Source organism: Vulpes lagopus, chromosome 21, assembly GCF_018345385.1.
Source record: "Vulpes lagopus strain Blue_001 chromosome 21, ASM1834538v1, whole genome shotgun sequence".
In the NCBI taxonomy this organism is placed as follows: Eukaryota; Metazoa; Chordata; class Mammalia; order Carnivora; family Canidae; genus Vulpes; species Vulpes lagopus.
In genome coordinates this window covers 44,949,034-44,960,206 of record NC_054844.1, presented here as the reverse complement: position 1 = coordinate 44,960,206, position 11,173 = coordinate 44,949,034, and the positions used below count along the sequence as shown (strand labels likewise).

Sequence of the window (11,173 nt, the reverse complement as noted above, 5' to 3'; positions counted from 1 at the left end):
GACCGCAGGAGCCCAGGCCTGCCCCAGGAGACTGAGCTGCCCGGGCTGGGGAGGGCCCGAGGTTATTTTGGGAGGTAAAGGGAAGGGGGGGTGACCTCCAGGTCAGGGGAGGGTTCCCCGAGAGCGGAGGCGGCCAGAGCTGAGGCTACCCCCCACCCCGGGGTCGCGGGGGTCACAGGGCCCCGAGGTCACAGTAACCTGCCGGGAACCTGCGGGTGCTGCACTTGCGCGCCCCTCCCGCCCCTGCCTCCCCGGTCCTCCCCCAGGGGTGCAGCCCCCGCCCCGGCCCAGCCCCTCCCCAGCCCCTCCCACCCCAGGCCTGCGCGGTGCCCACCGGTCCTGCCACGCCCCGCCGGCCTCATCCCTCCTCGCTGGTCCTGAGCCGCGCCTGGGCCCCGCCAGGCCGGGAAGTTCCCCCGCGAGTCTGACCTGCGTCCCCGGGACCCCCCCACCCCCGCAGTGCACCTGGAAACCGAGCACCTGCGCCCCCCCCCGCCTCTCCCCTGCGCCCCCACGGCTGAGCCACAGAGCCCAGCCTCGCGGGCCCCGCCCCCGGGTCCTCCCGCCTTGGCCCCCGCCCGCGCACCCCGGGGACCCCGAGCCCTCTGCCGCCCGCCGCCCTCCGCTCCAGCGTCGCGCCTCCACCTCCAGGGACAGTCCCCCCCTGCCCCGGGAGGCACCGCTCTACGCCCCGCGGGGGTCTCCCTCCGCCTTGGCCGCCGCCCCCGGGACCTGCCCCCCCCCAGGACCTGCCCCCGCTGGGGTAGCTCCCGCCCGCCCCACCCGCCCCACCCGCACGCACCCCTGCCCCACCCGCACCCCGCACCCCGCCCGCACCCCTGCCCCACCCGCACCCCACCTGCACGCACCCCCGCACCCCCACCTGCACCCGCACCCCGCCCTCACCCCTGCCCCACCCGCACCCCACCTGCACGCACCCCTGCCCCACCCGCACCCCACCTGCACGCACCCCCGCACCCCCACCTGCATCCCGCACCCCGCCCGCACCCCCACCCGCATCTCCGCCTCCACCCCTGCCCGCACCCCTGCCCCACCCGCACCCCACCTGCACGCACCCCCGCCCCACCCGCACCCCACCTGCACGCACCCCCGCACCCCCACCTGCACCCCGCACCCCGCCCTCACCCCTGCCCCACCCGCACCCCACCTGCACGCACCCCCGCACCCCCACCTGCACCCCGCCCGCACCCCCACCTGCACGCACCGTGTCTGCACCCCCACCCGCATCTCCGCCTCCACCCCTGCCCGCACCCCTGCCCCACCCGCACCCCACCTGCACGCATCCCTGCCCCACCTGCACCCCGCACCCCGCCCGCACCCCCGCCCCGCCCCGCCCCGCCCCGCCCCGAGCTCGGGGACCCCTGGCGCCCGCCCCTCCCGCAGCCCGCGGCGCGGCCACGACGGGGTTAAGGCTCGGGCTGGGGGCGGGGCGGGGAGGGGCGGGGGGAGGGGCGGGGGCGGGGCGGAGCCGCCGGGCGGCCGCCGAGGCCCCGGGGCCGGGAGCCGGGAGCACCGAGCCGGCAGCCGGGAGCCGAGCGCGCAGGGCCGGGGCCGGGGCCGAGCGGAGCGGAGAGGGAGCGCCCGAGCCCCCGACCCCCGAGCCCCCGAGCCCCCGAGCCCCCGCCATGGAGCCCGACAGCAGCCCGCGGAAGATCCAGTTCACGGTCCCGCTGCTGGAGCCGCACCTTGACCCCGAGGCGGCCGAGCAGGTGCGGGGCGGGCGGGGCGCGGGGACCCGGCTGCGGGCCCAGGAGCCCGGCTGCCCCGTGGGACCCCAGCCCCCTCCTCCTCCCCCCTCTCCCCTCCTCCAGCCCCCTCCCCCCTCCCCCGGTGGGACCCTCAGCCCCCTCCCCCAGCCCCTCCTCCAGCCCCCACCCCCCAGCTCCCCTCCCCCTCCCCCACCCCCCTCTCCTCGCGGGACCCCCAGCCCCCTCCTCCCCCCTCCCTCCTCCCCCAGCTCCCTCCCCCGGAGGGACCCCAGCCCCCTCCCCCAGCCCCTCCTCTAGCCCCCACCCCCCAGCTCCCCTCCCCCTCCCCCACCCCCCTCTCCTCGCGGGACCCCCAGCCCCCTCCTCCCCCCTCCCTCCTCCCCCAGCTCCCTCCCCCGGAGGGACCCCAGCCCCCTCCCCCAGCCCCTCCTCTAGCCCCCTCCCCCCTTCCCCAGCCCCCTCTCCTGGTGGGACCCTCAGCTCCCTCCCCCCAGCCCCCTCCCCCGGCCCCCTCCCCCCCCCCGTCCTGCACCCCCCCAGGCGACCCCGCGGGAGTTCCTGAGCTGGGGGGGCGCCCGAGGCCCCGGCAGCCTCGCGGGAGGGGCCTGGGGCCGAGGCCGGGACGCAGGCAGGGGTGCAGGCAGGGGTGCAGGCAGGGGTGCAGGCAGGGGTGCTGTTCCAGGACTGGACGGTCCCGGGGCCCCCGCCCGCGAGAACCGGAGGAGCCCCCGAGGGCGGGCCGGGGCGGGGGCGGGGGCGCTGGGTCTGCGGCCGAGGCCCCCCCAGCCCGCGCACGTGGGTCCCCGCTCCCAAGTCCTGCCCTGGGAGCCGCGGGGGGGGGGGGGGGCCGGGCCCTGCTCAGCCTGGCGCCCGGGGGGTGGGGGTGGGGGGTGGGGGGTGGGAGTCCGAGGCCCTGGCCCAGGCAGGCCTGCTCTATTTTTAGCTCGGAGCAGCCTGGCAGAGGCGGCGGCGTGGATGAGTGTGAGCAAGCGTGTGTCTCAGGGAGAGGGAGCGTGCGAGGGTGACCACCCGGGGCCACTACGACGCCCGTTTGCCAAATATTTGCTCATTTGCTCATTGCTCCATCTCTGTCCCCTGGCCTGGCCATCCCTGTCCTAAGGAATCCCCGGGGGTCACGGGGTCGGTCCTGCCTCGCCCCCCCAGCCGGCTGCCAGGGCTCTGGCCAGGCCTCCCCCCCCACCCCTGGAAAACCTCTGGGACCTCCTGGGATGGGCCAGAGCCTGTGTCCTCCGCGTGGCCCCAGCTGTTGGGGGCATCAGGTCGGGCGTGAGGGAAGGGCGGGGACCACACTGTCCCTGGATGTCAGGGGCCCTAAGTGTGGGAGGGGGTCGGAGCCTGCACCTACCTCCTCTCCCTGGGGGCGCCGGGGGTGGCAGTAGGAGGGGAGCCCTGGAGCTGGTGAGGATGAGGAGGGTGGAGAGCCGGAGCCCGGGGAGTGTCCCACCAGCGTCAGGGGCCAGGCCACTGTGCCCCGCACCCCGAGGCAGGGCCCTGAGATGATCTCAGACCCCGAGGAAGGGCCCGTGGGTGTGCGGGGGAGCAGGCAGCCGGGCTGAGGCACCGGGAAGCACTGCCCTCCACCGGCGCGGGCGGGTCTCCCTGCCTGACACCTGCACCTGTTTGGTGCTGGAAAGGCAGGTGTCAGCGTGTGGGGTGGGGGGGCAAGGCCTGCGGCTTCAGGGGGACACGGGGAGCCGGGCGGCAAAAAGAGAGCCGGGACTTCCACCCGCTTTCCTCTAATCTTCCAAAACTGGTGTCCACTAGACACCTGCTCCCTGCCGTCCGGCCTCCACCCCTCCTGCAGGGCCCCCGGGATTACCCACGCGAAGGGCTCCAGGCGTGGCCGGAGCCCCTGACCCAGACTGACCCGAGCAGGCAAATGGGGTAGAAGCCGTGGGTTAGGGGCACAGAACGGCAGGGCTGCCGGGGCGCCCACGGCCGGGGGCGCAGCGGCAGATCAGGGCCGGGCCCCAGGTGCCCTCGAGCGCTGGGACGAGACCCCGCTGCGAGGAAACGAAGGGACCGTCTATTTGTTCCCTAGTAGTTCGGGTGCGGGGAGGTGTTCGAGGAAGGTGGCTGCACCCCCCCTCGCTGTGGGGACCCTGGGTGCCTAGGAGTCCCGTCCAGGGCTCGGAAACTGGTTAAGGAAGGGGCGTCGGACGGCTCCCGAGGCCCTCGCTGACACACGTGGGTCCTTCCCAGGCTCCCGCCTCCCCCACCGCCCCCCAGCCCGTCCCTGTGACTCCTCTACCGCCAGCACCCCGTCCACCCACAGCAACAAAGAGGAGCCCCCTCCTAGGGAGGGGTGGCCCTCATCCGCACGTGAAGCACACGCGCACCTGCTGGTGCCAGCGCATCTGCATCAGGACTGGCCACACGGGCCCACGGCTAATGGGGGGGGGTCATGCACACACGCGTGCGCGCACATTCAGGACCAGTACTGCCAGGGACCTTGGAATGTCACCCCAAACAGATGTCGCTCCAGAGAAAGCAATGACCCGGCCCAGCATACCCTCAGCATATGCGTCCCACTTCTTGGGGGACAGTCCCCCTCTCGGAGCAACACCGCGCCTCTACTGTGGCCGATGCCCACCTGCTGGGCACAGAGAAGGGCGGGCGTCTTACCCCACCCCCAGTCCTGGTGACACCACATCGTGGACACAGACACGTAGAAATTTGATCCCTCGGTGTCCTCACCCTGCTGCCTCAGCCCCGGGTCACGTGAGCTCCTTTCCCAGCCATGTGGCCCTCTGTCCCCTCTTCTGCCCTGGAGGGAACCGCAGGGACGCGGCCCCACGGTCCCCTCACCGCCCAGCCTCGAAACCCTCCAGAGAAAAGGGAAAAGCCACAAGTCCCAGGAGTCCTTGGATGGCCTTCAACAGCGGTCACCTTTGTGGGCAGCCTGGCAAAGGAACGCAGGGGCCCGGGGACGCTCGGCTTTTGCCCGTCAAGTCCTTAGAACGGGACCCCGGAGCCGGGTGGGATGGGGCGGTCCCGCGGGGGCTCCTGCTGGTGGATTTACCACCCCGAGGATTCCCCCCGCCGCGCTTCCTGACCTACTGGAAGGGCAGTGAGTCCAAGGAGAGAGGGGACTTTGGGGAATGAGCCGGGGAATGCAGCTTCACCCCTGCGCCTGCACCTTCACCCCTGTGCCTTCACACTTGCGGTCTCACCCCTGCGCCTTCACGCCTGCGCCTTCACGCCTGCACCTTCACCCCTGCACCGTCTCGTCTGCACCTGCACGCCTACACCTTCACCCCTGCACCTGCACCCCTGCGCCTTCACCCCTGCACTCTCATGTCTGCACCTGCACGCCTGCACCTTCACCCCTGCACCTGCACCCCTGCGCCTTCACACTTGCGCCTGCACCTGCACCCCTGCGCCTTCACACCTGCCTTCCCCACGTGGCCCCCCGGGCAGCTGGGGCCTGAGGGGCGCTCTCCACAGATGCCAGGCCACAGACTGTTCAAGCCTGTCTTGGGGGCGGGGGGCGGGAACACCGAGGGACAAAGCCTGTCCCTCCTCCCGGGTGGTTTCTGACCACTGGTCGGGATGGACGGAAGGACAGCAGCCAGGGATCGATGCCTTAGAGCAGATGCAGCTGCTGAGACGGAGAGCTGGGGACATGCAGGCGCAGAGAGGGGTCGGGTGGGGCCTTCGGGGGCCCCAGGGGAGAGGGATGGGCCCGAGCATCTCCGGCCCGGACGGTAGGGCCAGTGCAGGGGCATTTTCGAGGTGTGTCCAGCAGGAGCCTGGGTCCCGCTGCCCGGCGGCACCGGGCGGGGCTTCGATGCCTCCACGTGCGCTCGACCTCTTCCCTCAGATTCGGAGGCGCCGCCCCACGCCTGCCACCCTCGTGCTGACCAGTGACCAGTCCTCCCCAGGTAAGCCCGGGCTGGGCCGCTGAAGGCAGAGGGGCTGCGGGGCGGCTGGGGCCAGTGAGCGAGGAGGTGCAGGAGGGGTGCAGGAGGAGAGCGGGCCTGAGGGGCGGGGGCCAGCTCCTGAGCCCGGACGCAGGGGCCGCATTAGCGGGACGGTCGCCTTTGCTCCGGAGAGATGGAGCCGTGCTGGGGGGACACACCTGGCTCCCGGGCCCCCAGGAGCCGGGCTGGTCCACTGAGTGCCGGTTGCTGCGGCAACAGCCTTCGGGTTGCTCCAGCAACTGCCATCCCCCCCAGCCCCCCGGGGCAGTGACAGCTGTGAGGGGAGGGACGGCCGTCAGCCAGCCTGCAGCCCTCCGGGAAGGGGAAGGTCGGGAGCACTCAGGGAGCAGCTGGCGTGGTCACCAGTGCACCCCGCGAGGTCTGGGGGGAACATGGTCTCGGGGAGCCTGACGGGATGGCGGGAGGCAGGTGCTGCTGCTAGTAAGCGAGCCTGCGGTTAGGACGCCCAAGTCCCGGCCTGCACCTGGCCACCCCCGGAGTGCACTCAGCCACCCTGGCCTGCACCTGGCCACCTGGCCTGCACCTGACTACCTCCGACCTGCACCCGGCCACCCCGGCCTGCACTCGACCACCCCCGGCCTGCACCCAGCCACCCTGGCCTGCACCGGGCCACCCCGGCGTGCACCTGGCCACCCCAGCCTACACTCGACCACCCCTGGCCTGCACCTGGCTACCCCCGGCATGCGCCCGGCCACCCCCGGCCTGCACCCAGCCACCCTGGCCTGCACCCGGCCACCCCTGGCATGCGCCCGACTACCCCCGGCCTGCACCCGGCCACCGTGGCCTGCACCTGACTACCCCCAGCCTGCACCTGACCACCCCCGGCGTGCACCCGGCCACCCCAGCCTGCACTCGACCACCCCTGTCCTGCACCCAGCCACCCTGGCCTGCACCCGGCCACCCCTGGCATGCGCCTGGCCACCCCTGGCCTGCACCCAACTACCCCTGACCTGCACCCGGCCACCCCGGCGTGCACCCGGCCACCCCCGGCCTGCGCCTGGCCACCCCCAGCCTGCACCCAGCCACCCTGGCCTGCACCCAGCCACCCCTGGCCTGCACCCGACTACCCCCAGCCTGCACCTGACCACCCCCAGCGTGCACCCGGCCACCCCGGCCTGCACCCAGCTGGATCGCTCCTCCTCCCTGCCCAGGGCGAGCCTGCTCGTCCTCTAGTGCCCACCGCCCTGCAGGGTGGGCCCCTGACCCCCGACCCCGGGGGAGGGGGCAGTGCTGGGGAGGAGAAGGACTCCCGCGCACCTCAGAGGGAGGAGAGGGGCCAAGGGTCCTACTCGGGAACCTCCAGGTGTGAGGCCAGGACGGAGACACTGACCTCGGAGTCAAGGACGGGACCGCGTGCGGGCAGGGGCGGCCCTCAGGGCCAGCCTCCCAGGGGCAGACGGGAGGCTCAGGGCTCGGGAAGGAGGCGATGGCCGAGGCTCCCCCTTGGGACGTCAGCCTCGGAGGGTCTCCTGTCCTCTTCACTTTCTGCCTTCCCTGTTCCCCCCAGAGATAGACGAAGACCGGATCCCCAACCCGCTCCTCAAGGTGAGCTGCTCGCTGGCGCTCAGCCCAGCCCACAGCCTGTCGGGGATCATTCCCCAGACCCCCCAGCCGGTGTGGCCTTTGGACCCCCGTCCTCTGCAGCCGCCTGCACGAGCAAGAGGGGACGCGCCCTGCCCCCACACCCAGGCCCCTTGCTCAGCACCGTGGGGGGGTGGTGCTGGGAAGCCGGGAACCCCCACACACCTTCTGAGGCCCACAACCCACCCCCAGCTCCAACCCAAGAGCCTGCAGGCACAGAAGGGGGGAGGGCTGGCCTCCACCTGTGCCCTGTGTCCCTCACAGTCCACTCTGTCCATGTCTCCACGGCAACGGAAGAAGGTGACAAGGACCACACCCACGATGAAAGGTCAGCAGGACTTCCGTCCCCTTGTCCCCCGCGTGCGGGGGGCTGAGCACTAGACCTACTGACCCCTTTGGAGGGAGTCCTCGGGAAGTCCTTCACCCTCCCTGTTGCCAGCCCTGCGGGTGCCAGCTCCGCCTCCGGGGGGCTGGGGGCCCAGGAGGACCCGCCTCACCTGCCGGGCAGGTAGGTGGCCTGGGGAGTGCACCCCACACGGAGGGGACTCGGGGATTCCTTGGAGTCTAGCCAAGACGGGGATCCCAGCCCCTCGGGAAGATCCTTGTTCCTAAAGGCCCTGCCCGCCCTCCCTCCCTCCCCGCAAAGGAAAGATGCTTTGCTGTGTAGCCTCGGTCGCCCAGCGATTGCCCCGCCCCAGCCCGGCCCCTGTCGCCAAGTGGCGGCCACGTCCCTCCCTCTGTGCCCCCAGAGCTCCAGATGATGGTGGAGCATCACCTGGGGCAACAGCAGCAGGGAGACGAGCCTGAGGGAGCCGCCGGGAGCTCGGGGACCCGGGAGCCCTGCCCGCCTGGGATCCCAGACACGGAGGCGGCCTGCAGGCCGGGCGCAGGGAAGGCAGCAGGTACTGGGGGGGGGGGGGGGGGGGGGATCATGGGGGGGAGGGGGGATGGCGGGAGGGAGGGGGACGGGGGAGCCAGGGTGCGGGGAGGGCCATGGGGGGCTGGGGGGCCGCCGCAGGAGGAGCAGCCTCACCTGCGTGGGGTCTGATGGCACAGAGCCGGCCATGCCTAGGGCTTCGCGGGGCTGGAGGGCATGACCTGGCCCCGCTCTGCCTGCCTTGCTGCCCGGGAAGGCTCAGGGCCTCAGCCTCGGGGCCTCGGGCGGCCTGAGGTGACAGCACACGATGGCCTGGCCTCGGGGTGTTGGTGACAGCGGGAGGAGGCGGGTGAGGGCCCAGCCGCTGGGGCAGGCGCAGCACCGGGCGGGCGGGAGTGATGCTCAGGGGCATCCGCAGCCCTGCAGACCCTGCAGACCCCGCAGCTTGGCAGCCCCCACAGCCCTGCAGCTCCGCAGACCCCGCAGACCCCACAGGCCCCGCAGCCCCGTCACCCTGCAGCCCCCACAGACCCTGCAGCCCCTGCAGGCCCTGCAGCCCCCACCACACTGCAGACCCCGCAGCCCCGCAGGCCCCGCAAACCCCACCACCCTGCAGACCCCGCAGGACCCGCAGACCCCACAGGCCCCACAAACCCCACGACCTTGCAGACCCCGCAGACCCCACAGGCCCCGCAAACCCCACCACCCTGCAGACCCCGCAGACCCCAGAGGCCCCGCAGCCCCCACCACCCTGCAGACCCCACAGCCCCTGCAGACCCCGCAGCCCCCGCAGATCCCGCAGCCCCCACAGACCCCGCAGGCCCCGCAGCCCCCGTCACCCTGCAGACCCCACAGGCCCCACAGCTCAGCAGGCCCCGCAGACCCCACCACCCTGCAGACCCCGCAGCTTGGCAGCCCCCACAGCCTTGCAGACCCTGCAGGCCCCACAGCTTGGCAGGCCCTGCAGCCCCCGCCACCCTACAGCACCTGCAGACCCCACGGCCCCACAAACCCCACCACCCTGCAAGCCCTGCAAACTCCCACCACCCTGCAGACCCCGCAGCCCCCGCAGCCCCTGCAGCTCAGCAGGCCCCGCAGCCCCGCAAACCCCACCACCCTGCACACCCCACAGGCCCCACAGGCCCCGCAGCCCCCGTGGGCCCGAGCCCGGAGCTCTCCGGGTTTCACGACAGGCACCCGGGCTTTACCCACTGAGACACCCGCGGGCCTTGTCATCGGACCAGAAACGCCTCTGCATGGAGCGAGGGGTCCCATCCATGGGGAGAGGCTGCACGTAGCCCGTATGGGGTCAGCTTTAGCCGAAGTGGACCCAAACTTTTTAAAAGTTTTTTTTTTTTTATTGCAAATTTAAGAATAGGGCCCTGTAGTGATGGTGGCGATGAGCGGGAACAGCCCGACTGTCCGACCGTCCCCAGCGGGGTCCGGGGCCACCGGGGCTCAGGGCTGGGGCGAGCAGCCCCCCCACAGGCCTTCCCAGCGCTGCCTTTGCCTCCCCAGGGCCTGCAGAACCCACGCGCGAAGCTCAGGAGAGGGGCAGGGAGAAGCCCGGCAGCGAGGAACCCACGGCCCATATACCACCACCGGCCTCCCTGGGAGCCAAGCCGGTGAGAGCCCCCGCTGGCCTCCCGGTGCTCGGGGGACAGGCTGCGTAGACAAGGGCAAGGGCTTGGATCTGGACTCGGGCTTAGGGGAACCCAGGGCCAGCTTCAGTCCCCGAAAAGCTGTTGTCCCGGGCAAGAAGACTTGGGGGTGTCAGGCACCCGGGCACAGAGGAGGGGCCGAGCCGAGCCGCAGGGGCAAGGATGAGGTCAGGCGGGTGTGAGGGCCTCCGCGAAGGGGTAGGGTGCAGGGTGCAGGGTGCGCAGCAGTGGTGCCCGCAGCGGGGCTGGCGACGTGGCTCCCCCCTGCTGGACTCGTCGGGCTCACCCCCCCCCTCTGCCCCCGCCCCACAGCAGGTGTGACTCGGAAGGAGGCATCCTGCCATCGACACTGCGGCTGGGAACGCACGGACACTGGATCTCTTTCTTATTCACTTTTGGGGAAAAAAAAACAAAACAAAAAACAAAAAAAAAAAACCCTCTTGTTTTTAAAAAGTGATAAATTTGGTGTTAGGTCCTCAGCATTTTCCTTCTTTCCCGGCTTGGAGACTCCCTGCTCCGTCCCTTCGCACCCTGCCCTCCCCGTCTGCAGCCCCGTCTCCTCGCCTCCTGTGCCAGGGAGGAGGAAAGAGGGAAGCTGGAGCCTGGGGGGGGCTCCCCGCACCCCGGCCCCGACCTGCAGTGGCAAGAGCAGTGTGAGGACCCCCAGGGTACCGGGAAGGAAGGAAGGAAGGGCCTGGGTTCTCTTTTCTCTTCTCTCAGTTGAGGGAAAGATAAGCAGCCTCCGGGGGGGTGGGGGGGCTGCCCTGCAGCTGCCGGACTTGGGGGGACCCAGGTGGGTCCCGTGGGACTGGGCAGGGGGAGCTGCGCCCGGGGCCCTCGCCGTGGCCGTGGCACCTGTCAGTGCCGCGGGGGACCTCCTTGCCCTGCCTCCGTGATTCCGTGCTCCAGGCCGGGACCCCCTCCGGCTCCGAGGCCGCCGCCACCCAGTAGCCCACCCGGGGTCCCACCTGGTAGCCAAGGTGGCCAAGAGCACCGTGGTTGTGAACACAGAGGCCCTTGCCGGGACTCAAGGACCCGGGACCCGCCGTGTCCCTCGTCCTGGACGACACCCAGCCCAGGGGAAGACACTTTGCGGGGCAGCCAGGCCTCTCCTACCCGCTGCTTTGACTTTCCGGGGCTGGCGTGGGGAGGGGAGGCGAGGCTGGGCTTCCTCACAGAAGCAGCCCCGGGGGAGGACGTGCCAGGTGCCAGGTGCTCCTCCGCCCCCGCCCGACCTCAGCTCTCCCCGCAGCTGCCCACCCTCGCGCGCAACAGGGACAGCACCAGCACCGCAGCAGGGGTCAATGGGCTTCGAGAGCGCGTGGGTGCAGAAGCTCGGGGCCCCTCCCAGCAGACACC

At 71.9% G+C, this 11,173-nt stretch overlaps 1 protein-coding gene across 3 annotated transcripts; it reads left to right on the top strand.

The window, feature by feature from the left end:
* Positions 1 to 1,536: 1,536 nt before the first annotated feature.
* On the top strand, positions 1,537 to 11,162 carry PPP1R1A (protein phosphatase 1 regulatory inhibitor subunit 1A). Of its 3 annotated transcripts, none has more exons than XM_041736121.1 (7): positions 1,537 to 1,730; positions 5,575 to 5,635; positions 7,203 to 7,240; positions 7,574 to 7,604; positions 8,026 to 8,178; positions 9,672 to 9,778; positions 10,127 to 11,162. In XM_041736121.1, the coding sequence occupies exons 1-7, from the start codon at positions 1,647 to 1,649 to the stop codon at positions 10,133 to 10,135; spliced, it is 483 nt and encodes a 160-aa protein (XP_041592055.1). In that variant the 5' UTR covers positions 1,537 to 1,646; the 3' UTR covers positions 10,136 to 11,162. The 3 variants fall into 3 exon arrangements, with proteins under 3 accessions (XP_041592055.1, XP_041592054.1, XP_041592053.1); XM_041736120.1 differs by having other exon boundaries at positions 1,540 to 1,730; positions 7,541 to 7,604; positions 10,130 to 11,162; XM_041736119.1 differs by having other exon boundaries at positions 1,540 to 1,730; positions 7,541 to 7,604.
* Positions 11,163 to 11,173: the final 11 nt, after the last annotated feature.